This window comes from Phlebotomus argentipes, unplaced genomic scaffold (genome assembly GCF_947086385.1).
Source record: "Phlebotomus argentipes unplaced genomic scaffold, Phlebotomus argentipes genome assembly contig_15, whole genome shotgun sequence".
In the NCBI taxonomy this organism is placed as follows: Eukaryota; Metazoa; Arthropoda; class Insecta; order Diptera; family Psychodidae; genus Phlebotomus; species Phlebotomus argentipes.
Genome location: NW_026776181.1, coordinates 5,081,196 through 5,107,119, shown reverse-complemented (window position 1 = coordinate 5,107,119; position 25,924 = coordinate 5,081,196). Strand labels below are relative to the sequence as shown.

Below are 25,924 nucleotides of genomic sequence, written 5' to 3'. Positions count from 1 at the left end.
ATAAAAAAGTTGCCCTAGCATGCAAAGAGATGCTTTTGGCATTACAGAAAAAAGCTTCTGTACACAGCTTAATTGTTCATCTGATCTCTGCAATCCTTACAACATCTCTATAGAATGAACGAAGCTGTCGAGCGCAGTGCGATTCATTGGTAGTACACAGAGGCAAAGCTCTTTGAAATACTAGATTAGAGATAGAGATTTACAAAATACAATCTCTATCATTGATCACGAAGTCTCTCAACTCTGGCTGTAAACGCTCCAATTTTCCTCAATTTCCTATCAATTTTTCACATTTTTCACAACATGACGTGAGATTATTTGTGCAACCGTCCTGTTATACATAGTGTGTTGGTTGCATTTTTTCATCCACGCCTTGTTCCTGTTCGCTTCACTCCGTTCAATCGATACGCCAGAATTCATCCCGATTTAACTTTGATCCTTTTTCCCACCCAACGCAGGGACGTGTCAGTGGACGACTATTTCCTCCTGGTGGAGAGCTTGGACACTGAAGTTGTGGCTTTTGCTCCCATGCTCGCCTCTCACCACCCACGCGTAATCGCCGTGGGCGAGGGCAGTGGGGATTTGCTGCGGGTGACGCTGCTGCTGTCAGAGGAGTGCCGTTTGAGGAAGAATGTGCCGCTGTCGAAGCAGAATGCCAAAATCAATCCGGGACACTTGGCCACAGCACTCGCCACCGTTCAAGTGGACTTCAGCTCCACAGACTCTCCGGGGCGTCCGGACACCGTGCAGAACGACGGGTTTTCCGGCAGGGAGAGGAAGGGTGGTCGGGATATGGGAGATCTAAATGATATCCTCATTGGAATTCCGCTGAAAGATGACAACAGTCACGAGCCAACTGTTCAGGCGAGGCAGCATCGAGGGGGTGTGGTCACAGCCGTGGGCGCTCCTGAGATGACGCACAAGAGTCGGCCGCATCCCGACATGACATCCCTGGAGATCGGGATGTACGTCTTGCTGACGGCATTCTGCTTCGCCATTGCCATCTTTGTGGTGTCTTGCGTTGTCTACGCCTCAAAGTTCCGGCCTGTGAGCATAGAATCGGTCAGTGAGAGCGATCATTCGAACATGAAAGCTCTGTCTAGCATTGGGATCATAAGAGAGCCGCGACATCCTCGAGAGCCAACAACAAATGCCCACGATTGGGTGTGGCTGGGCAGATCGACTCTTGACAAATCGACAGCAGAACAGGAGAACAACCGTACATCCGTTCATGGTGAGTTCTCTGATCATTTAACTACAATTCTGCGAAAGATTATCAACTCTGCGACGTCTTGTGCGGCACAATATAATCACTGGTTCGTCAATTTCTCTCTTGTGGCGTGTAGAAACTCAAATGCGCATCACCAGCAACCCTATGAATCTCAATTACGTGGACCCTGACGATGCAATCGTCCAGGCAACCAGCTTCGATAACCCCAATCACATTCAGTTACCGTCGATGACAACGGCCGGGCCATCAATTGACACGAAGACGTACAACAAAAGGGAGCGCCGCTGCAAGCCCACCCTTGAGTGAGTAGTTTTATTCACAATTAACTGGATGCGGAATTGATGGGGCTTCAGGAGTTCAAGATATTCATGTGCTATGTCAAGATGTCTCTAATGAATTCCCATTAACATATCGAATCTTACGTCGCTTCGTATAATTCCGAAGAGAAAGCTTTATGTGAATTATTCCATTATTCACATTTCATTAGACATTTGAAATTCCTGTCGTGCTCTTATTTACAAGTTTTAATCATACTTGAGCATTAGTTTGACAATCCATTTCCATTTGTACGCCCGTCCCCGTTTTCGCCACCCTCATCTTTGCCCTCAAGACTTGAGCTCATCTCATTTTCCCGCAGGAAAACTTGCTGAATCTCAAAGTACTTTAATAAGTATTCTAACAACTACTCGAGCAATTGGCTAATGCCCTTCTTCTTAGTGCTAGAGAGTGATTTGGCTCGTCTAATGCTTCCCTTTCGCTGTGAAAATTCAGCTTGAAAAATACCTTATTATTAATGTGCTCGCAAGAGCTTTGAAGTTGTTTTATCACAAACAAACTTTACTCATGAGATTGAATTCTTCAAACTCAGTCCATGTTTTTGCTCTCTTAATTAATAAATGATGACGTACTGAGAATACCATTGGGAGGAAATGCATTTGCCGGAACGAACGCACAATTGGAATTTCTCAGCTGTAGCTGCAGATTTCATTGTGTTAGGAAACGGATATTAATTTTCCTTTGTGAGGAGGAAATTCTTCTCAGTCCCAACATATTTTTATAATTAACTCAAGAAAGCACTGAAAAGCAGTGAAAGAAATTAGATTTTAATACACAGCACTACAAATTGGATTGTCCCTTCCCTTTGAATTTTTACTATATCCCTTGTTTCGTGGGCGGAATGCAGGAAATTCGGTTTGTCGTGGGTTTTGTGTGTATTTTATCACAATCAAGATTGCAAATTTAGTGTCATTAAAGCTCTGTCGACAGATATGATAAATTGAATTGTTTTTGAGATATAATTATCTCCCACGAGGTCGATAAATTTTCGCAATTTAATAGTTTTTGAATGGCATGTGGAGGCACGTGGAACAAGGGTGAAATAAACATGTAGCTTTATCTCCTAATTCTCAACCATCATATCGTCAAATTGCACCAAAGTTCCCACTCAATTCAGTTCCCCTCGTTTGCAAACTTAAATAATAATTCCATGGAAATTCGCTCAATTAAAGCTGGGAATTTTGATATCTGGGACACAGAGACTTGCTCTGCTTTCATAATTTCAGTGAGTGAGAAAGGATGAGACGAGAATTTGTCTCTTCGCACTGAGGATTTTCAGAATTGCAAAGAGGAATTTATATGAAATTGTGTTTTAATTGTTTCTCAATGTTTGTGACATTGAAGCTTCTCGGATGGAAATCCACCGCCTCTGCCGCCCCACGGCATTCCCGGGCCGGAGGGCAACCGTGAGGATTATCGTCCACCCGTTCCGCCACATCGCAACATCGGTGTCACCGCAAATGCTAATTATATGAATGGGATTTCGCACAGGGTAAGATACTATTTGCTATTGCTTGCAAATGGCACAGACTAAATGCGTTTGAGGTTTTCTCGTCAGACAGCATCATCTCATTATATTGAAGGGATTGATTGGCGTTACACAATTCCCATGGGAATGTCTTACAATATTGTTGCAGATAAATTGCTCGATTCTTATGAGATTGTCTGTTCAAACGCCCACTCAAGTGCTCCGCCCAGTTGCGTGTTTCTTCAAATGGTTTAAGTTTTTATATATAACATTAATTTCTGTGGTGAATTATTTATTCATTGTCGCAGTAATTTCTTAGCTTTGAAATATTCTGATGCGCGATAGTAAAACGCTTAGTTTGTTAATATTCTCGTAAACTCTCACCACACTTCACACATCCAAAATAATTGTCTGACGCGCTAATAGGCGGATTATGATGATGCTGTGCATGGCGAGTGCCGAGGCAATTTTGGGGGTGGTTTCTGACTGAAAATATGTCCACTCTCGCCGCGAAACAGCCCATCCCGGAAAGCATAATGCCACCACAGAGGCGACATCACCACAAGCATCATCGCAGCGCGAGTGGTGCGGCTAGAATGCAGGCGGGCAGCAGCTCGTCCGCCTCGGAGTCGCCCTATCCCATCATGCAGGAGGCTCAGGTGCATGGGCAGCACCATCTCAACTACACGCAGCAGCAGATCAACGCTGCCCTGTTCAACATGGACTCGCCGCCGCCACTGCCGCCGGCGCACCACGTGGAGGAGATCTTCCTGGAGCAGAGTCGGTACGCCAAGTCACCTAGGCAGACGCCAACGGGCGAGGCGCTGGCAGTTGGGGAAATTGGAAAGTCATCGGGTGACGTGACACAGGAGAGAAATGCCGCTGATGCTCATTCAACGGAAAAATCCGCTGATGCAATGTTGGATTCAGGCATTGGTGAGTTGTACTTTGTCACTCTTTCCACCCTTCGTAGCATTCGTGAATTATTTCCCGAACCACCACGCTGGCTTATCAGACCCATTTTTCTTCTCGTCGCTGAGGAAAATTGAATGATTTGTGGGTTTCCAAAGAAGACGGAGGGCAAAATACTGGCAAAATCCTCTTAAGGGCAAAATCAATTTGATGTGCAATTAAAAATATGATCGTATTGTGAGCCATTTTATTCCACACAATCGCCCTAAACCTCTTTTGCAATATGAGCTTTAAATTCTGCAGAAGCTCTGGTCAAGTCGTAATTGCGAAACACACACACACACACTTTAAATATTATTAATTAAATTTTGCGGCGCTTAAACAATTGTGACAATGGCAAACAGAGCGGCGAAATCCTTTCAAGGGGTGGTTTTCATAGGTTTACCCCAAATTCGTTATACATTATTGTTCTCAGTGAAACTATCTCGCCCTCTTTTGGCATGCAGAAAAGGGTGCGCTACTCTGTGAGAGGACTCAAGTGACCCTCTTGACAATTCCCTGGGAACTCAACTTTGAAAGCCAAGGCAAAAGTAATTTTATCATGGATTCTGCCTTCCTCATTGCATCGCTGAGAGTGGAATTGTAATTAGAGGAGAATGAAATGCCGATTTTCATCTTTATGATGTTCTCTCTCTGGTTTTTTTTTGTCCTTTTGAATAAAAGTGGAACTCTTTTTTGTCGTGAAAGGAGATGTTATATTAAAAATTAGAGACACGGGGCAGTTTTAATTTAGATAATGAGTCAGAGAAAAGAAAGCCAACAAGCAGAGAATAATTACAAGTACACCTGCCACTTGAGCATTTCTGCAGAGATTGTATGAGATTTACCACAAATGTCTGGTAGAATCTGAACATCACATTATAGAGCTGCTGAATGGCAAATAATGCTGAAGTTTTTTGCTTAATTCGCACGCTTTTCCCTCATATTCATTCAATTAATATGGGAATTTGGCAAAGTCTCGAGTGGGCGGAAAAAGATGAAGCCAGTCAGCGGGATTGTGAATAATTGTGCTAATTGACTGTTACAGGCTTGGTAGATGTGCAGCAGAAGGAGCAGAGACAGTCGGCAGAGGAGCCGCGCAGCACAGAATCGGAGTCCGATGACAATGGGGGCTTCGTGACGCCGCCCGGCGACTGTCCAGCGCGGGCGCAGCATCAGGTGAAGAGGGCCACGGTCGTGGGCAATCCCATGTTCTCCAACAGTGAGGACAGCGATCTGGGGCCCGGCGAGAGTCTCGGTCTCGACGACCTGGACATGGACTACGAGCAGATTATGCATTACTTTGATAATCTGAAGGTATGCTTTGAGATTAAGAATAATTTTCACATGCTTAGAAAGTTGTAAAGTTCTGACAGGGGGAGGGAAAAGTTATTTGCGCCAAAACGGTAGTTTTATGCCGAGGATTGCCATAAAATTCAAGTGTCATACTCATGAAGTTCCTAATCTCGGTGTAATTTTGTAAAATTCTCCACACAGTGTGATTAAATTTCATAACAACTTCTTAATTTGCCATTATGCATGCATTAACATGTTATTGCGTTAGCGAGTTTTGTGGCAGAAAATATTCGAAACAGGCTGTTTTAACAGCAATCATTTAATTACACGAAAGCGCGAGAGCGATGTTACTTTGGAGGATGTGTGAAATTAAACATTACACTGCTGTGCACGTGAAAATGTGGACCAAAAGAGTCTAATTTCTGCACATGTTTCAAGTGAAGTTCTTCCATTTTATCCACAGGAATCGAATGCCTGAGTTCAAGAGATCATTGCAAAGATACGCGACATCTTATCAACATTTCAGCAACAATATAGGAATGTAGCACTCCCCAACAGCCCCACAATCCCCGGAATCGACGATCCCAACTTCGAGTACTTTTTCGAGCACTTGAGTGAGTCATACGCTTAAACGAGGAGACATGGAGGATTTATTGACACTGTGAATAGTACTTATTTGCCGATCTTTAGTGGACGATGATGGTGAAAAAGACCGAATTAATGGTCTCTGAGAGAATGTGATGAAATATTCTATGGTATTTCATCCAATTTATACATCTTAGCCAGTGTATTTAAGTGCAGAGTCTCATCCTCAATATAAAGTAGTTGGATATGTTTTTATTTTGTAGACGGAGAAGATGAATCTCAACTGGGATTAATTGTATGTATATTTATATTGTAATTATATGGAAACATTCACTCTCATCGAAAATCCACATATTTCATCGTGAATCTGTAGATTAATTTATCATTGTGGCAATACTTGTAAGTTCATCTATCACAACATTCAAGTTCGATAACTCATCATTTATGGACGTTGTGTGTAAAATGCGCGCCTTTGCAGTGATCCAGATATAAAACTGAAAAAAAAGAAAAAATAACACCCAGACAAAGAAACTCAATACAAAGTTGAAACTGAGAAATGGACGTTGAAGATGAGGGGGAGAAAATTTGTAGTTACACCAAAAAAAAGATAAACGGAAAAAGCATTACACTAAAAAGTGAATCAATTCCAATAGACAACATCGTAATAAATGGCAACTTTCAAGAGTCATCCCACAATGGAGTTCAATAAATACATCCAGTGAACCTCCTTCGCTTTGAGCATTCTAACTCAATGTCATCCCCGATGAAGCTTTTATATCACTCGCCCTTCTTCTGAAATCCGCCACTCGTGACTGAGAGAAAGTGTGGGCGGTTTTCGAGGTGTATTTGCTGAGTCTCTCCAGTGTGGGCAAAAGGAGTCGCGAGGAGTCGTTTTGAAAGAATGCGACGAGGAAAAACGATAGCATAACATATTCTAGTCACTCAGTATGAAGAGAAATATACAAGAGGTGAAATTGAAAAGACGTATAAAATATAAATGCAAGAAAAGTAATATAAAGAACGCTCTAAAAACAAATATGAATAAATTATAGTGAAAGCTTAATTAGATGTGTACGATATACTGTAGCTTTAATAGCGTGAAAACATTGTATAATTTCTCTTCAGGACGACACACAAGGAAATATTGTGTTTTAAAACTTATTTACAATTTAACCTCACAAGGAGGCGAGCGAGGAGGAGAAAAAAAATCTCATAACCACTCTTAAAGATGAATGAAAAGTATCTATTCTAATAAACTTGCACGAAGATGCAACATTTACTCTTAAGATTAATGTATAGATAAGGAGAAAAGAATATTTTAAAATGAAAATACTCAAAGGTGTTCAATGCATAACGTGTTCTTCACTGATGGTCATCCGGAAAACCAAGAGCCAATCTAGAAAAAATGTACTTTAGAGCGGAGAAAAATCGAGAGTTGAATTTGACAGTGAAGATGCTTTTGAAGCTTTTGGTTTTCACTCCGAAACTTAAGCAGATATAAACAAAAATACCACAAAAGTATTTAAGAAAGACTCAGCATATCAAGTAAAAAAAAACATACCTATAATTTGAAATCAAAATTGTCTTTCCAATGTGTTCGTTTTATCAATGAATTAAACTAATTTCATTCTAGCTTTTTCAACGTAAATACTAGATAAAATATTCACAGATATTTGCTAAATATTGTGAAAATAAAGGGTATAATTTTTCTAACCGTCGCTTAAAACCACTATAAAAGTCTATCTAAATGCAAAGAAATCAAATATTTAGTGTCTAAACGAGAACAAGAAACAATCTTCACGGACCACAGAAGCCGTAGAAATGGAAGAACAAAGTGAAGAGAGTGTTTTACATAAGAACTTTTTTAAGCCAAAGTCCTTATTTCACAATATGAATCTCAACCTTCAGCTAGAAAGCATTTCAATTTAAGATAGTGTGTGTGTATATATAACGGAAGGATAATTTTATAAACTTAGAGATGAACACACATTAACACACAATAAGACACAAAATCATCCCACAATCATCAACATAAACTTATACATAATATATATTGATTCATGTTTGAGAAACAAAGGAAAAGAGATGAAAAAGAGAAGCTATTATTATAAACAATATTTAAAGTTTGTTATAGAGGAAGAGTGGAAAAAGTAAGCATCGTGAGAAATGATGCAAACATGGCACTTGTATAAAGAATATTATTACTATATATTAAAAGGTATAACATTAAACTATTTGAGATATTAACAATGCTCGAAGCCGAATGATGAGAGCTTAATTTGTGAATAAAAAAAAAACTTATAGACAAAGAGAAACACTGCGAAAATTTCATCAAAGCCGCGTTTTTGTTGCAAAAAAATCCCACACAAAGACATTTAAAGAAAATACACACAAATTAAAAGAAAAAAGGAAAAATCTATACCGATAAATTGAAAAATGTTGCTTCATATACACCACATTATATATTATTATGTATTGTATGTAAGCAGAAAAAAAACTATGATGAATATACAGCATAATGGAATATTGTGTCTGCTGAATATTAAGAGAAAAAAAAGCGCAAATCATTGCAAATGGCATTGAAAATTGATGGAAAAAAAGAACTTAGAAAGTATTTACTATCAATTTTAGAACATATTTATATTATAGGTTGAGAAACCTGCATGTACTGTATAAATTTAAACAATTATTATCATAAAAAGGAAAAAAAAAAGATTATTTCGATGACTTTGAAGAATCTTCACAAAGAGACATGATAAAACATTGAAAAACCTTTCTAAAATGCATGGTAAATGTATCCTGAGAACTCGAAAAAAAAAAATGAAAAATTGTCTAAAAGATACAAAGTGTTAGGAAAAAAAAACACCTCAATCGGAGAAGTGGTTGTACTTTGATGTGTAAATAGAGTGTCGATGAAGTTAAGACAAAGAGAATTAGAGAAAAATTAAAAATTATCCAATTGGTAAAATGTCATGATTTTTTTTTGAGCAAAAAGAAACTTTTCCCGAAAATTGTACAAATGAAAATTGGCCGAAAAGGATCTTTTTCGTTGTAAAACTTTAGAGAATCTTGAAGTGGCGACAAAGGCGAAGCGTCAGTACAGCTAAAACCACTGCCGATTAAGTGTTTTCATAGAGTCTAATGAAGGATTTTACTCAGAATGATGTGAGCAGAGAAGAAACTGTCTAAAACGTGAATTAATACTCAAACTTATTGGCAAACACAGTGTTTATAGTCACTGAATGAGAAATTTAAAGGAAAAAAAACAGCATCTGGCTTCTTGTATGTTAATAAAACATTAAGCTGACATGTCAAAGATAGTGATTGTTTTGCTGCATAAAAACAATTCTCCTATGAAATTATCCACAATTTATTTATTTTATGTATAATTTTTCAACTCCACGAGAAACTTCCAAAGAGAATGAGGAAATCAGCCACTTTTGTACATATTCTTCCATTTTCATCTCCTTTATTTCTCTGTTTCTACAATATTTCCAACGGTTTTTCTCCAGCAGCACAAAAATCTTTTGCAAGTTTTCTTTTAAGTAATCCTTGTATATTCCAAATATAGATGTTTTCTTATAAATATTCAAAAGAATATTTTATTTCCATCAATACAACAACTTTTGTTAGAGGTCTTTTTCCCTAGTCAATGTGAAATTTCTCTAAGATGTGAAATTGAGTTTCTTGGCTTTCATTTTCTTCATATAAAACGGATTCAGCGGTCCGGGAATCAAGTTCGGCTTCAGCAGACTCTTGGCTGGCTTCCGGCTGGAATCATACGGAATCTGCGGAGAGCTTCGCACCTGCTTCAAGTACTGATGCGTGTCCTGAAATGTATTCTTCTCCAGAGCAATTCTCACTTTTTTCTTCACACTCGAACTCTCCGGTGCGACTTTCAGCTTCTTTGCTTTCACAGCAAACGGATTGATAACTGTCTTCTCTTCGTCGGACTTCCTGTTGGCTTTCTCCAGGCGCTTCTTCATCGAAGGTACAAAGTACTCCTGCTCACCCTCTTCCAGAGGCTCTGTCCACGGATCCAGAGGCTCCTCCTTGAACATGGGCACCTTTCGCTTCTTCGGCGGGGCCTTTTTCACCTCTGACGCCCTTCCATTCAGTCCGTTGGTGACTTCAGCAGCCACGCCATTAACCTTCGCCTTGGTCTTATTCAACTCCTGAACGAATTCCTCAATCTTCTTGCCACTCCTCATGAAGCGCTTTCTCTCGGACTTTGTCAAGGACTTCAGGAGTTTCGTTGATGATGTCAAGCTCTTCTCAAACTCCTCCAATTCCACAACCTTCTCCTCAATCGTCGGCAACTTGCCCGCCTCGTCGCGAAGCACAGGCATTCGCTGAATGCCCAGTGGAAAGACACCTTCTGCGAATTTTTCATATTGTGAAATTACAGACTTTAGCCGCTTCCGAGGCTTGGATTTTGTCTCAGGATCATACAAAGCCTTCTCCAACACCTTCAGAATGGCTCTTGGATTGAATTTCATCTCCGGAAGCACAACATTCACTCGCCCAGCGCGAGGATCGAGGGCCGTTTTCTCACTTGGCGCCTCCTCTTCATTCGCCTCATCGTTGGACTCTTCGCTTTCAGCATCATTCGCCTCTTCCACCATCTCAAGATCATCAATGGAAGCTGTGGGGAAACCAAAACTCTTCCACACCTCAAACTTCTCGCGATACTGACGCCCCAAATCGCTCTGATAGAGAAGATTGTGGAAAATATTCTTCACCACAGCGACAGTAATGCGAGTGTCATTGATTCTTGCCAGGATGGTGACAAAGGGACGAATGAGACTTGTCACTGTGGCTCTCTTGATACTTCCTCCGGACACCTTGGCCACCTCTTCGAGATATAAATCCAGAAAGTGCATGGATAATCCCACAGAGATGCGCATCTCACCAAAAATGTGACTTTTGAAGCTCTTCCGGAACTGCTTTATCAAATCCAGGCGCCAATTGTTGTCTCTCAACACTACCAGACACTGTCGTGTAACTCTTCTGATGAGCTGTGATGTAAGGAAGACTGATATAAACACTGTCTATGAGTTTCCGGACACTTTTCCACTCACCATCATGAATTTGTCGATGCGCCACTGATCAATTCCATACCATTCTCTGTTCATCGTTTGCAGAAATACGCTGTAGAACTGCATGCTGACCTGTGGTGTGGGGAAGCAATGCAACAGGGCGCCAATGTCCTCAGCCAGTTGTTCCTGAACCAGAGGCTTGTCGGACATCCACATTGCATAGAAGAGCGCCTTCCATAACCTCAAAAAGTCCTGATTGTTGAAAGCTGCAAATAGCAACACAAACCCCACATCAATCCCTGATTTGTTTTTAAGGATCCCATTGATCACTCACGGAAGGAACTCTGCGAACGCAGTGTGAGCCATTTCTTAAGGTTCTTTAGCACTTTTGCTTGGATTCTCGGCTCGTGGCCGGCAAGAGCCTTGGCAAACTTGATCTCCTGCTCCACCAATTGAATTTTCACGTCCAAATTTGACGATGGGGGACTTGGCACAGTTTTCACTTTCTGCACGGGTCGCTTGGGGTGTCTCTTTGCACGGAAACGCGGAGTTTTAGCCATTCTGCCGAGTTTTGCCGCACGCCAATGTTTTTATTTTGGATGAGTGTGACGTTTCAACACATGGTTTTCCATCGGGCAATACTGTGAAGATGGCAGTGTTCGAATTCGATATTGCCGCAATTTTCAAGTGACCATCAGTGAATCTATAGTTTTTCACGAAATTATCCAAAGAATTAAACCTGAGGAGCCTGAAACTGGAAGAATGCAGTCTTCACATGACGACAACGACGTCTATTATTCACCAGTGTCACTGAACGAGGATTCTGACCAGTATTTGTCTGCAACAAGCGATTTTAAGTCAAGTGATTCAACCCAACCATACAAGAAGGAAGAGCTCGTAATCCCTATAAGCAAGTTCGCCCGATTGGTCAAGACGATCTTACAATCTCATGGGGACTATAGAGTCACCAACTTGGCATTGGAAGCACTTCAGGAAGCATCAGAGATGTATCTCGTCGACCTTTTCGAGGATGCTTTCAGATGTACACGCTTCAGGAGTCGTGTCACCTTGCGACCTGAAGATATTGAACTCGTTTGCTACATCAGGGGCTACTGGTACCCCATTAACTCCGCGGATAGAACCAGAATAGAATAATTAAATTCACAATGTTTCATTCTGTAAAAAATTGTAAAAATTCTGAACTTCGCAAAATATAATCGCGCATTTCGGCGCATAAAACCGATATATCGAATATCAAATTGGGGTTCCGTTGCCCACTGAAAACGCTACTCACTTCAAGAGAAACGCATGACATTTCGTCTATTTGTTTACAATTTTGCGATTTCACTCGATTTAATAAACTTTTAGAAATTATCTAGTGGCGGAAAATGGAAAACAAGAGTGATAAGAATTCTTTGGTAGACATTGTCGTAAAGCAAGAGGTGGATGAAGTAGAATCAATTGCAAAGTAAGTTCCACTTTTTATGGTGAAAAACAGAAAATCATAATTCTTTCCCTCAGTGTTCAGGACAATTGCAATGACGAGGATGGTAGCATTCCATTGACAGTGAACTCACTGCTGATTCCAAGCCTGAACCAAGGGCGGCTCGAGAAGCTGTATGAATGCGAAATATGTGGGGCGACACACCGGAATATGGGTCTTCTCGGGGCGCACATGGCCAAAGTGCACAGCAACAAGGTGAGATACAACTGCCCACACTGTCCGGCCGTGTTCCGGAAGCGACAGGCGCTGAAGCGGCACGTCGCATTGGATCATGTGTGTGGCTATTGCGGCTTGTGTCTGGTGAGCAAGACTGAGAAGTCCGCACACGTTGCGGAGACACACGGAGAGGACAAATATATCGCACAGAAGCGTCACAGGAAGTCGTACGCCTGTCACGATTGCGGAAGGATTTACACGTGCAGAGACGTGTTCCGGAAGCATCTGAACCGCCATGGAAAGGTCGCCTCGAAGGAGTCGCGCAAGTGCAAACTGTGCTCGCAGCAGTGCAGGACTGAAGCCACGCTGATCACTCACTTGAGCACACACGCGACTCTTGTGCCCTTAGCCTGCTCAGTCAGGACCTGCATGGCTCTGTTCATCACAGATGAACATCGCCAGGAGCACGTCGCGACACACGAAGAAGTATCCGCTTGTCCCTTCTGTTCGAGGACATTTTTGCTGAAGAGCAATCTGCTGAAGCACATGAACAAGATACACATGACCAAATCCATAAAATCTGAACTGCTGGGGTCTGGAGATTTAATGGGTAAGGAGAAGCCACTCACAATCAGTCAGAGGCAGAGCATTAGGTGTAGAAAGATGGTGGCCAAGAAGGTCAAAAGAGTTCCGCAAGTTAAGAAGAATTTCACTTGCAAATATTGCAATGTGCAATTCGGCGAAAAGAAAAGTCTTTCAAAACATTTGCAAGACGTTCATGGCATTCATCGCAAGGAAGCCTCGTATCCTTGTCCGGATTGCCATAAGAAATTCATGAGTATCGAATATGTGAGAAGTCATATGAACAGATTTTGCCAAAACAGGCTTTTTTGTCCGATTTGTGAGTACTTTTGCAGGGAAAAGAATGAACTATTCGACCACCTTCGCATTCATGACATCAAACTTGGGCCACAAACGCTGTCCAAATCGAAGCAAAATCACACAATCACTAGTTGTAGCAATTATTCTGAGACTCCTGGAGAGGAAATGGTGCTTCTCAAGCTGGAAGCTCCTGAAGAAGAGTGTCAAGCAGAAATGTTTGACAGTGCGGATGATGAATTCATTCTCTCATGAGAAAAACTGAAGGAAATTGTACAGTAGTTCAAGTAAAATTCACATTTATTCGATATCTTTTACATTTGCACAATGTTCAACACTTCTCTTTGTCATTGTTTCTTGATAAATAAGTAAGTTATTCACGATCTTACCTGGAAATCACAAAAAAACGAGGCTTTGGAAGCCATGCACAATTTACAATTAATCCTTTCTCAATTCTGCGCCCTCTGGCACACTCTGGCCACGGAATTCCTCTCCTGCTCCATTTCCTGCTGATCCAGCAGATTGTTCAGTGTCTGCAGGAAGATTTCCTTGAGACGTCGTCGCCGGTGCGGCGCCAATCTCTTGATATCCTTGTCCAGGCTCTGGAAGAAGAGCTGATCGTAGTTCTCCGCCTGAGAGATGCCACCAGAGTGTCCGGGAGGTTCGTCGAAGAGACATGTTGAGGCGTACGATTCCTCAGGGAAGGATTTCTCGCCAAATCTCGCCACTGGACTGTCTCTGTCGTCGCCAATGCGACTCTTCTTCTCTGGCGATTGCATCTCCTCCACTTCTGCCTCGCTGTCGCCACTCTGCGATTCCTGCTTCATCACCACGAGTGGAATCTCCGGAAAGGCGGGCAGTCGCTTCACTAGCATCCCATCTGGAGCGGGTTTATCGCCGCCAATTACACTCTCAGCACTGTCCGGTAGCGTGAGAACACCCCTGAGGAAGTTCAGCGAGTCCATCATGTACCACTTCTTTCTGCGCCGTCCAGAAGCGCCATATGGCATCCTTTCGTGCTTCAGAGCCCTCATAAACTGACTCCTGAGCGAATTCCACTTTGTCCTGACCTCCGTGGCTGCAAAGACATTCAACATTACTCATGCGCCCGTTCGTGGCGAATCTCTTGCTTACTGGACATCTGCATGATGTGCGAAATCGATGCCCAGAGGCCATCAATGTGCGTCCTGTCGTTGTATAGATGGGAATTCATGTCGTACAGCTCCGGATGTGGCTTCACCAGCTTGATCAGCTGCTCTGTGATCTTCACATGCGACTCCATCAGCCTATATCTATCCATGTTGCGAAAAACTGCCTCCGGAAGAGTAAAAGCCACCCACACAGACTTGTCAATCGCTTGCGCACTCCCTGTCGCGCAGTTCTCTCTTCCGTCCGATTTGTTTACTTCTCTCGGAATGCTTTCAGCTGAAAAAGTGCGAACTTTTTTTATTGATTTTCCCTGTGAAGCACAGAGAAAAACAATCTAACCTGAAAAGTTATCCTCTGATATTTGCAAAATCCGTGCAAAAAAACGATTTGCTTGAAATGCCTTCGATTTCTGATGATGCTGCACACTTTATTCTCTCACTTCCCACTATTTTCACTGTGAATCTTGCTGATAATCCGTGAAAATTCAGCAAAAATCCATGTACCAATAAAAGGCAAATATTTATTATTCCACTGGATTCGCTGAAATTCGCCCTAAAGTTCGCGAGGTGAATTTTTAAAAAATCATCGTTGTATTCTCCATTTTCTCGCACAATTTCTTTGTGAAATCTAAGAAGTAATAGGATTTTGTCACAAGTGGAAAAAACAAATTTATACTGAAAGCCTGTGAAGGTGCAAATTTCTGTAAGGATCTTTGAAGGTAAATTTCAGCAATGTTTAGCATTGGGAAGAAGAAGAGTGACATAATTTTCGGGTAAGTTGAAGAATTAAGGAGAAGTTTTTACACCTTCAAGTGTTTTCTGTTCTGATTGCAGCTTTATGACCGAGGCTTGGACTCAAGAGCAATTACTTTTGATTCTGTTTATCGTAATAGTAATTTTTATAACTATTGGCTGGCTATATCGTGGCTTTGCGCACAAATTGTAAGATATTTTTGTCATTCTTGAAAGCGATTCCTGAAACTGATTGTCTATCCATTCATCCAAAAGTGTTAGAGATCCCAGGAAGACGGAGAGGAGGAAGCGAAGGATGGAAAAGAAATCAGACGAAAGCAGAAGCCCTTCTCAGGAACCGATCCCCGCAGCAAGCAACATTGGACTCCACTAAACTCTGAAGCTCCTCATGAACGTGAAGTCAAAATTTCTGTACAGATCTCAAGTAAATTGCTTTTTCTTTTCTACTTGATTGTCTTCTTTATTATTCCTAAATTATTCCCTGATTACGCGTCGGCCAAGGGTTAATATTTTGAACATTCAACCGCTCTTCAGCGCAGCTGTTCGTGGTGAATAAGAGTTGAAGAGGTGAATTTCTTGTGATTCCGCATGCCGCTGTGTTTATCAGGGGAAAACTCGTGAAAAAGCATGGCTAGCGTTCCAAAAGTGAATACAAAGCCACTGTTAACGAATTCCCGAGCGGAATTCACTAAAATCAAGTCAAAGCAGAATGAGGTAAGGCTGAAAATCCTGTAAACTTCCCGGTGTAATTGAGGTTATGCTGTTCTTTGAAGATTCTCAAGATCCTGGGGGCTCCGCACGTGGAGTCCTTCAATTACATGGTGGAGGAGGGTATCAAGGAATGCGTGAGTAACCTGAGGCCGCTGGAATTTGAGCTTCCGACGAAGGACAGAGTGTGTCTGAGGATAGAGAAGTGCAACGTTGGGAATCCAATGGTGCCGCAGAGCATGACGGATGTCCGGACACGGAGGATCTACCCGATGGAGTGCCGGCAGAGGAATAGCACTTACAGAGGTCAGGTGAATTTGCGCCTGGGATGGTCACTGAATGGCATCCCGAAGCCACCAATTGACAAGGATGTCGGAGAGATTCCCATAATGTTGCAGTCGAATCTCTGCAACCTGGCCAAGATGACGCCGGCGCAGCTGGTGAAGGTGGGCGAGCATGAGAATGAGTGGGGTGGGTATTTTGTGGTGAAGGGAAATGAGAAGCTCATCCGGATGCTGCTGCAGACGAGAAAAAACTACCCGATAGCACTGAAGAGAGGCACTTGGAAGGAGAGAGGGAAGCTCTTCAGCGATGTGGGTGTGATCATCCGGTCGGAGATGACAGATCACACGTCCACAAACAATGTGCTGCACTTCCTCACTAACGGGACGGCGAAATTCATGTTGTCGCATGGGAAGAACATGTCCTACTTGCCTGTGATGATGCTGATGAAGGCTCTAATCCCGGTCACGGATCTGTACATCTATCAGAGCTGCGTGAGGGGATTTGAGGATGATCTGTACTATTGTGGGTGTGTGCAGACGATGCTCAGGGATCTGCACGATGAGGGACTTCACACTCACGAGGAGTGTCTGGAGTTCTTGGGCCGTGTCTTCCGGAAGCGATTGTATGCGATGGACTGGGAGACGGACAGGCAAGTGGGACAGAGTCTCCTGAAGAGCACAGTGCTGATACATCTGAAGGAGAACAAGGACAAGTTCCACCTGATTTGCCTGATGATCAAGAAGCTCTTTCAAGCCGTGCAGGACAAGGTGATTGCCGAAGGCGCGGACAGCACGATGATGCACGAGATCCTCCTGGGTGGGCATCTTGTGCAGAAGCTGATGAAGGATCGACTGCAGAGTTATCTTGTGTCTCTGAGATTCAATATTCTGAAGAAGGCCAACAGCACGACTGGCTTCAGCTTGACGCAATCTGAGATGATAATAGCGATGAAGTATTGCGGCACTTTCACACGACAGTTTGAGAACTTCCTCGCCACGGGTACGGTGAACAGTTCGGGGAATCTGGGGCTTCAGCAGACCACTGGTCTTGTAATTATGGCTGAGAATATCAACAGGATGCGCTACATGTCGCACTTCAGGGCTGTGCACAGAGGGGCTTTCTTCACGGAAATGCGCACGACGGAGGTGAGGAAGCTCCTTCCGGACGCCTGGGGCTTCATCTGCCCTGTCCACACGCCTGACGGAGCGCCTTGTGGTCTGCTGAATCACCTCACCATCGGTTGCACAGTGTCAAGAGCGCCGAATGCGAGGGAGATTGAGAAAATTGAGGAGGAACTCACCAGACTCGGCATGAGTGGCATCGAAGATGTCTTCATTGGGGATGCAAAAGGAATGGTGAACGTGGTGCTGGAGGGACGATTGCTGGGTTACGTGACAGAGGATCAACTGACGAGGGTTGTGGACAAGCTAAGGTTGCTCAAAGTGGCTGGAGATGTGATTCCCAACACGCTGGAGATTGTCAACATTCCCAGGAAGACGGGTGGGTTGTTTCCGGGACTATTTCTCTTCGTGGGCGCCGCTAGGATGATGCGTCCAGTGGTAAATCTCATGGTGAACAAGGTAATTGATGAGTTCACAGCGCTGATTTTGGGTTGGTTTCAGAGAATTTCTGTCCTTCCAGGTGGAATATGTGGGTACTTTTGAGCAAGTCTACATGGAAATTGCTGTGTGTCCTGAGGAAATCTATCCAGGCATTACGACTCACATGGAGCTCTCGAAGACGTCGTTCTTGAGCAATTTGGCACACCTGATTCCCATGCCAGACTGCAATCAGTCGCCGAGGAACATGTACCAGTGTCAGATGGGGAAGCAAACGATGGGCACTCCGTGCCAGAATTACGCTCTGCAAGCGGCCACGAAGCTCTATCGGTTGCAAACGCCCACGACGCCCCTCTTCCGGCCGGTGCACCATGACAACATCGAGATGGACGATTTCGCCATGGGCACAAACGCCATCGTGGCTGTAATTTCCTACACTGGCTACGACATGGAGGACGCGATGATCATCAACAAGGCGGCGTTTGAGCGCGGCTTGGCGCATGGAAGTATTCAGAAGAGCACATTTATCGACTTACAAGAGCCCGACTTCTTCTTCGTGCGTGATCCACATCAGCCAAATCTCGTGGATGTGCTGGATTCGGACGGATTCCCACGTCCCGGCACCAAGTTGTCCTTCAAGTCGCCCTTCTACTGCTACTTCGATACGAACAGGGCGGTGTACTCGGTGATCAAGTACAAGGACAAGGAGGATTGTGTGGTGGACAGCGTGCGGTTGTGCGGCGGCTTCACGGCCAGTGCGTCCAAGCAGGCTGTCATCACGGTGCGCGTGCAGCGGAATCCGTCGGTGGGCGACAAGTTCGCCAGTCGGGCAGGACAGAAGGGCATCTGCTCGCAGAAGTGGCCGGACGTGGATCTGCCCTTCACAGAGAGTGGCCTCATTCCTGACATTGTCTTCAATCCGCACGGCTTCCCGTCACGCATGACCATCGCCATGATGATCGAGATGATGGCGGGAAAGAGTGCAGCTCTGCACGCGCTCGTGCACGACGCCACGCCGTTCAAATTCACGGAGAGTGACACGGCGATCGACTACTTCGGGCGGCTGTTGGAGGCCGGTGGCTACAATTACTACGGCACGGAACGCATGTACAGCGGCACGGATGGACGAGAGCTGCGAGCGGACATCTTCTTCGGCGTGGTGCACTACCAGCGCCTGCGGCACATGGTGTCGGACAAGTGGCAAGTGCGCTCCACGGGCCCCGTGGATCTGCTCACGCACCAGCCGGTGAAGGGCCGGAAGAAGGGCGGCGGCGTGCGCTTCGGCGAAATGGAGCGCGATAGTCTGATCGCCCACGGCGCGTCCTTCCTGCTGCACGATCGCCTCTTCCACAACTCTGACAAGGTGTCGGTGATCGTATGCCGGCGATGCGGCAGTCTGCTGGGCCCCATCATGAAGGTGGTGAGTCGCGACGGCGCTGGTGATCTACAGAGCGCCCCCGCAACGTGCCTCCTATGCGGCGACGGCACGCAAATAGGCCACATTCAGATTCCCTACATCTTCAAGTTCTTAGTCACGCAACTCTGCTCTGTGAACATCAACGTGAAGCTGGACTTCAGGGAGATTTAGAGGTGTTCTTGGAGAAAATAAATTTATCGTTTATTACTTTTATTAGCGCTTTCCTTGTTTTTTCATGCGAAAAAGTGCAGCAGATGGAGAGAGTGGGACAAACCAACATTAAATCGCCGATGAGATAGAAATCGTAGAAACAATTCAGATTGCCGTTTCATTTCAGACAAGATTTCAAAACGAATGTGCCGTTCATGCCGTTGCATTTTAGCCATTTGTGTTCTTTAATGACTCTAGAGGACATTTAAGTAAATTCAAACGCCAGGTAGAAGGGATAAAAATTTTCCTGGCCATTTTGAAAAAAAAACTAGATTTTAAAGACTTCTGAGAATTGCTCATTGAAATCGCGGCAAGCGTTGTGTTACTGTTTTCGGCAATCGCAAGTCACCGCGAAAAAGACGGAAAATGCCACTGGACGGGATTCAGAAGATGATAGCCGAGCTCCGGAGACGCGTGAAGGGCCCCAATTGCCGCGTGGTGAAGCTCATTAGTCGGCTGAACGAGACAATTTACGAAGAACGATTATTTCTGGAAGGCAACCGACGCTTGTTCGGCAAGAAGTTTCTGCTGTTCGCCTGCTTAAGCTTTGTCATTGCCTGCGGAGTCTTCCTGGAAATCCACATGAAGAACACGCTGTGCAATCCTTACAATGGGAAGTATTATTAAAAAATGAGCGTCTTGAGGAATAAGTTCACATTTTATTGTTAACCAAGGCTTCAGAGAGTGAAAAAAATGAGAGAAAGAAAGTGGAGGAATATGAGTGTGAGTGGGTTACTTCTCCTCGCACCACTCGTTCTCCTTGCGGACCTGCTCTTCCTCGGCGGGCGTGAAGTCGTTCTTGATGTTGAAGGTCTTGCGGATCTCCTCGGGCGTCTTGCCCTTGATCATGTTGGCCACAGTCTTGCACGTCACGTCCAGGAGGCCCTTAATGTCCAAGTAGTTGGCCGCCAGGATGAGCTCGAACAGTGTGCCCTGGTCGACTTTGAGGAAGTCCGCGTCCCACGATGAGATGTCGTCGGTGCGCTTCTCCTTGTTCTCGTCATCCTCGGCAGGCTGCGGGTCGTCCTTGTGGTACGTCGCCCACTGGAGCACCTTCTTCAGAATGGCGGAGTTCACGTTCGGCAGCGGTACCATCTCGTCCTCGCCCTCGTCCATGCCCAAGTCATCGAGCATCGTCTTGATGGTGCCGCTGCATTTGGCGATCTGCACATCCGTGTCGAACACCTCGCCGTCCGAGGACTGAAGCTTAATCATGGGCATTTTGTCTTTTTCCCTGACGGTCCTGACAATCAAACAAAGCCTCCATTACAATGCGTCTTTTCACCTCAATTTACTCGCCTTCTTACCTTTACTTTACTTGTCTAATGTACTTGAAGCCTTAGCACAGTACAGCAACTCGAGAATGTGGTAGATAGAAGACTGAAAATGCGATTTTCAGAGAAGAAAACCTTTGGTGCAAACTTGCTATTTTTACTCTTCAGCAGACGAAAGACGACTGGCTGACAAGTTCTGACGCGACCCTTTTTAGTGCTTATTTTTTAGTACTCCATCATGGCTGATCTAACCTCACAAAACTCACAGCATTTGATAGTATGAGAAATTCGCATAATTGCACTTCTCAATGCTAATGAAATACACACCCTGAAGAAGGAAAAGCCACCCACAATGCCCCCAGAGGCTCCCTTTTCCCCAAAAAATTGGACGCAAGAAAAATTCTCCTGAAGACATTTGGGGGGTTTCCCACCCTGAAGGTGTTCAAAGGCAATTTTCAGCATTGTATATGGCGGAGACTGCGACTCGCCACATAAATCACAAAGTATTTCTTTTTCCACGCGTTTTTCACCCTCATAGTAATGTCAGTAACTAAATTAAAGGTAATTAATCGATAGTGCAGAAAATTCTCTTTCACCACCCAGCGTGAAACTGTGGCTGAAGAGTGGTTTTGTGCTGGAAAAAGTGTTGTGAAAATTTGGGTGTCGGGACGAGACGGAGATTTTAATGGAAAAAAGTGACATCTTTATTGCCCATTATCTACCTGAAAATCCCCCTGGGGACCCCCATGATCCACCCCTGAGTGTTTCGGTGTGGCCAAGAGGGCTAATTTTGACGGGACTGTGCTGTGCAAGGGGGTATTTGTGGGGGTTTTCAGCTTTTTCGCGGACGTGGTAGAGCAGCAACGCAAAATGGCCATCCGCCATTGATTTTTCTCTCTTTCTCTTTGCCCAGCAATTGGGCCCCAAGACGCACCTTTATTCGCCCCGCGAACCCATCAATTACCACCCTTGCTACATCAATAAACCCATTAAATGGGTAACTTAGGCCACTTTGGGGTGGTTTTTCAGGGAAATTCAGTGATAAATAAGGCGAAAAGTGGATATTTAGCATTTTTTCCTCTATTGTCTCTTGTCTTGAAAGTATGCACGAATTGATTTTTTTGCTGAATGTGCCGCAGAAATTGCTCTTTATCGACTGAAAATTTCTTGGGGTCATTCAATATCGTTCACGGGGGGCAATATTTCCTCGGGAAATGCGAAAAAGTTGAAAAATTGCTGAAAATCCATCAATGCTGTCACAATTGTCGGCGCATATTTCTCGCAGATGGCGCCGCTGGCGGTCGAGGGGGATTGTGACGTCACGGATATTCTGAAGATTCCCGCCAAAGGAAGATCGGAAGATGCCCAGATGTTTGATTGAGTGTCCCTCTTTGCAGGCCGTTGGTGTGTGATAGCGAAGAGGCGACTTGGCTACACGAGAATGGTTGTTGAGTCGGCACACCGTCAATCAGGTCATCTGAAAATGCAGCCAACGGGAATGACGCCGAAGGAGTTGTCGGAGAATGATGATTTGGCGACATCCCTGGTCTTGGACCCCTTCCTCGGCTTCGTCACACACAAGATGAACATCAAGTACCGTCCACTGAAGGCCAATCGTGATGAGCTGAAGCGCATCGTGGCGGACTTTATCGAGACGAAGAACTACGAGAAAGCCTACGGGAGAATCATCAAGGGCGAGTGGATTCCGCGTCATGTGCACAACAAAAGCAAATTGGCCCAGAAGAGACTTCAGGAGCATGTGAGTAGTTGCTGTTGCTCGACATGAGTTTCACTTGTTGTGCAATTTGTATAGTTTCTCGAATTGCTGGCAATTGATTTCGCCATTGTTGACTCAATTTGCACTTGCAGATTTATCGCTACCTCCGTGTGTTCGCCAAGGAGTCCGGCTTCACGATAGAGCCCTGCTACCGCTACTCGCTGGAGGGGCAGAAGGGCGCCAAGATCTCGTCGACGCGCAAGTGGTACAAGAATGAGAAGATCGAGTACCTCGTGGGGTGTATTGCGGAGCTGACGGAGGCCGAGGAGGCGATGCTTCTGCATCCTGGCAAGAATGACTTCAGCGTGATGTACAGCTGCCGAAAGAACTGCGCCCAGCTGTGGCTCGGCCCGGCGGCGTACATCAATCACGATTGCCGGGCGAATTGCAAGTTCGTGGCCACGGGCAGGGACACGGCGTGCGTGAAGGTGTTGCGGGACATTGAGGTGGGCGAGGAGATCACGTGCTTCTACGGCGAGGACTTCTTTGGCGACAACAACGGCTATTGCGAGTGCGAGACGTGCGAGAGGCGCAGCATGGGGGCGTTTGCCAAAGAGAAGACCACCGCCGAGGAGGTGTCGCCGGCGAGTGGCTATCGCCTGCGTGAGACTGACAACCGTATCAATAGGATCAAGAGCAAGAACACACCCAACGGCGGTGCCGCGGCGGACAAGGAGGCGCCGGCAAACGGGAAGATCGTGACGCCGCTGACGCTGAGTGAGCTGCGGCAGAAGGGCATGACGAAGTACGACGCGGAGATGATCATGGCGCAGCATCCGGGCGTGCTGCAGCAGCACGAAGAGGTGGCGGCGAATGGGCACAACACGCGCCAGAACGGGCAGCACACGCGCAAGAGCACGCGCCTGCAGGAGACTGTGCGGCTGCCGGTGAAGAGCAAGTACAACACCAGGAATGCGGCCGCGCACGCGGACGACGGCAGCGGCGGCTCGGTGGACGAAGAGGAGCGCCGCGGGAAGGCGCATCCGGCGTGTCGCCTCAATCTGTCGGGGCACTTCGAGGGCTTGGCGCCGAAGCGTCGCGGGCGCCCGGAGAAGGACACTGTGATCAGTCTCCTCGAGGAGGAAGACGAGGAGGACACCAATGTGATACTGCGCAAGAGGAAAGTGTCCAAGAGCGTGAGCGAGACGGACAGCACGTCATCGCTGGAGAACAAGGCGCCCCGCGGCGGTGGCGAGACGCCCACCGTGCTGAAGACGCCCGAGAGACGCCTCAAGCTGACGCTGCGCATGAAGCGGAGCCCCATTCTCGACGAGGTGATCGAGTCGGGCACTAGCTTGAGCGAGGAGAGCCCCAATGGGGCGTTCGTGGCGCCCGAGTACGAAGTGCTGCGCGTGGAAGGACTGATGGACGACGATGAGGAGGGCGACGAGGAGGGCGAAACCACAGGCGAGACGCACAGCGACTTCACGGACACGTCGCCGCCGCAGAAGCGCAAGAAGCGGCACAAAACGAAGCGGCGGCGCGACAAGCACCGACGCCACCATCACACCTGCCCGCGTGGCCAGTCGCCGGCGGCGCCCACGACGTCACCGCCCATGAAGCGGCTGCGGCTGATCTTCGGCAATGAATCTCACACCATCAACATTCCGCCACCCGTGGACGCGCCGCCGCTCGCCGAGCCCACGTCGCCCATCGCCACGGTGGTCAACTGACAGCGGCGGATGCTCGGGGCGCGCCGCCCCAAGGCGCCCCCGCGCCAGTGAGTCAAACTGTTGGAAGGTTCTCTCTGACGACGAGACGATTATTAGGACACGCTGAAGTGTCCTAAATGCATTTAGGGCTTTTTTTTGTTCAGGACGAAATAATGATTCGTTATTGAGTGGGTAAAAAGAAGGAGAGAAGATAGTTAATTTTTATTTATCATTTGGAAAGCGAAAGAATGTGTAAAGAAAAAATTTTTCAAGGGTTATAACGATTATACACTTGAGGTTTGTGGAGAAAAATTGTACATCGTATTAATCACAAATCCTCCTCAATATTGAGGATAGTTAAATCATCTTCCGGGAAACTAAAGTTAAGTGTATCGAAATTAAGTGTGTATAATAGAGATCTGCGGGCGTAGTTTTTCGAAGCAGTGAATTTGCGAAAATTCATAGAATTTTGAAGCTCTTTTACTAATAAAAACTCAAGATAAGAAAATCTGTAAATTAAAAAAAAAATTGTAGAGAAAAAGTTCCTAATTTCTCAATAATTCCCCAATATTATTAGCTAATTGCAAAATTTTCGGCGGCGACACTGCCGAGAAATGCCTCACGTGCGCAGATCTCAGGTGTGTAACCCTTTAAAGTCTGTTTATACTCCAGTATTTATGAGATTAAATTATTAAGTCAAGAATGAGTTGACGCAGCAACATTTTCCCAACAGTTTGAACTCGCAGGCTTCGTGAAATCTAGAGATTATTCGCTGTGGCGTTGCTGGAGCAATGCCGAGGGCCGCACGGAAGGGCTTCCCGGACAAAGAGGCGCGCGCCCCCATTGCGGGCGCTCTGAGAGCATAAAGAACACATAATAGAGAAGGAGTTGAGCGAAAGAGTAATTCAGAAATAATCCATGATTAGCTGTAATAATGGTAATATTAGATAATTCTAATTATGGAGAGGAATATTGAATATTTAAAAACTTGCGAAAAATGATGAAAATTACTGTACTGCCAATACATTGTCGTGAATATTAATTGTGAAGATAGTGGAGAAGACGAGGAGAAACAACAATTTAGAGGAGAGAAGGCTAATTTTCACGTAATTGTAGAAATCTTCATCCCTAATTTTATATTATAAACAGCGAGCGAGAGTTTTAAGTGTGAAAGTGGTTAAGATTTATTCACTGTAGGTAAAAAAATGATAAAGAAAAAATTGTCAAATTGTTTATCGTCTCCCATTTTTTATTTTGTTTTCGGCATAAAATCATCAGTAGTTGAATTTTAGATGATAAGTTTTTGTAAAAGTATATAGAAAAAAAATTACCACCCGATTTTATTCTCTGTTCTTCGTAAGTTTTTATCATGTTAAGAAAAATATTATCTCTAAAAGTTCACTTTTTTTTGTAATAACTTAGTTTAATTTTTCACACAAACACACAGAGAAAGAAAAGCGCGGAATTTTGCATTGAATTTTCCTTTCCGATAAGTCACATTTTCCCTAAAGTAGAGAGAAGAAGCTAATGTAAAGCATGTGTGAATTTGATGATAAGACAGGAGGGAAAGTCAGGAAATTGCGCGATGAGCTACAAGAATTTTAAAAAACAACTTTGCAAACAAATGATTTGTGATAAAAAATAATGTATAATTACTGCAATTTTAGGAATTCAATAATGAGAAAGAGAGACAGAG

General features: G+C 44.8%; 8 protein-coding genes and 1 long non-coding RNA gene across 9 annotated transcripts in view; 6 read left to right on the top strand and 3 right to left on the bottom strand.

The window, feature by feature from the left end:
* Positions 1–8,166, top strand: part of LOC132263476 (transmembrane protein 132E) — a 46,200-nt gene extending 38,034 nt beyond the window's left edge. Inside the window, exons 10-15 of the mRNA XM_059763257.1 lie at positions 459–1,234; positions 1,347–1,533; positions 2,912–3,059; positions 3,554–3,971; positions 5,035–5,303; positions 5,746–8,166. Coding sequence (XP_059619240.1) covers positions 459–1,234; positions 1,347–1,533; positions 2,912–3,059; positions 3,554–3,971; positions 5,035–5,303; positions 5,746–5,760 — 1,813 coding nt within the window. The 3' untranslated portion in view covers positions 5,761–8,166. The remainder of the gene's footprint in view (positions 1–458; positions 1,235–1,346; positions 1,534–2,911; positions 3,060–3,553; positions 3,972–5,034; positions 5,304–5,745) is intronic.
* On the bottom strand, positions 6,940–11,544 carry LOC132263475 (ribosomal RNA processing protein 1 homolog). The gene is made up of 3 exons (XM_059763256.1): positions 11,241–11,544; positions 10,949–11,172; positions 6,940–10,885 (listed from the first exon to the last, which is right to left on the bottom strand). Exons 1-3 carry the CDS (start codon positions 11,464–11,466, stop codon positions 9,533–9,535), a joined length of 1,803 nt encoding a protein of 600 aa, XP_059619239.1. The 5' UTR covers positions 11,467–11,544; the 3' UTR covers positions 6,940–9,532.
* A 124-nt stretch (positions 11,545–11,668) lies between these two features.
* Positions 11,669–12,061, top strand: LOC132261646 (uncharacterized). Its single transcript, XM_059760545.1, has one exon. It carries the CDS (start codon positions 11,669–11,671, stop codon positions 12,059–12,061), a length of 393 nt encoding a protein of 130 aa, XP_059616528.1.
* Positions 12,062–12,214: 153 nt separating this feature from the next.
* On the top strand, positions 12,215–13,700 carry LOC132261648 (PR domain zinc finger protein 5-like). Its single transcript, XM_059760546.1, has 2 exons — positions 12,215–12,374; positions 12,428–13,700. The coding sequence occupies exons 1-2, from the start codon at positions 12,295–12,297 to the stop codon at positions 13,698–13,700; spliced, it is 1,353 nt and encodes a 450-aa protein (XP_059616529.1). The 5' UTR covers positions 12,215–12,294.
* A 39-nt stretch (positions 13,701–13,739) lies between these two features.
* On the bottom strand, positions 13,740–15,118 carry LOC132261649 (uncharacterized). The gene is made up of 3 exons (XM_059760547.1): positions 14,934–15,118; positions 14,580–14,870; positions 13,740–14,523 (listed from the first exon to the last, which is right to left on the bottom strand). The coding sequence occupies exons 2-3, from the start codon at positions 14,743–14,745 to the stop codon at positions 13,895–13,897; spliced, it is 795 nt and encodes a 264-aa protein (XP_059616530.1). The 5' UTR covers positions 14,746–14,870; positions 14,934–15,118; the 3' UTR covers positions 13,740–13,894.
* Positions 15,119–15,194: 76 nt separating this feature from the next.
* On the top strand, positions 15,195–15,763 carry LOC132261650 (uncharacterized). Its single transcript, XR_009468432.1, has 3 exons — positions 15,195–15,366; positions 15,428–15,535; positions 15,602–15,763. It is a non-coding gene; the product is annotated as an uncharacterized LOC132261650 (long non-coding RNA).
* A 124-nt stretch (positions 15,764–15,887) lies between these two features.
* On the top strand, positions 15,888–19,528 carry LOC132262797 (DNA-directed RNA polymerase I subunit RPA2). Its single transcript, XM_059762217.1, has 3 exons — positions 15,888–16,060; positions 16,120–17,919; positions 17,981–19,528. Exons 1-3 carry the CDS (start codon positions 15,974–15,976, stop codon positions 19,484–19,486), a joined length of 3,393 nt encoding a protein of 1,130 aa, XP_059618200.1. The 5' UTR covers positions 15,888–15,973; the 3' UTR covers positions 19,487–19,528.
* A 636-nt stretch (positions 19,529–20,164) lies between these two features.
* Positions 20,165–20,999, bottom strand: LOC132261681 (S-phase kinase-associated protein 1). Its single transcript, XM_059760595.1, has 2 exons — positions 20,833–20,999; positions 20,165–20,768 (listed from the first exon to the last, which is right to left on the bottom strand). The coding sequence occupies exon 2, from the start codon at positions 20,744–20,746 to the stop codon at positions 20,258–20,260; it is 489 nt and encodes a 162-aa protein (XP_059616578.1). The 5' UTR covers positions 20,747–20,768; positions 20,833–20,999; the 3' UTR covers positions 20,165–20,257.
* A 281-nt stretch (positions 21,000–21,280) lies between these two features.
* LOC132262314 (histone-lysine N-methyltransferase Suv4-20) lies at positions 21,281–25,913 on the top strand. The gene is made up of 3 exons (XM_059761554.1): positions 21,281–21,360; positions 22,197–22,558; positions 22,669–25,913. Exons 2-3 carry the CDS (start codon positions 22,241–22,243, stop codon positions 24,247–24,249), a joined length of 1,899 nt encoding a protein of 632 aa, XP_059617537.1. The 5' UTR covers positions 21,281–21,360; positions 22,197–22,240; the 3' UTR covers positions 24,250–25,913.
* The last annotated feature ends 11 nt before the right edge of the window (positions 25,914–25,924 follow it).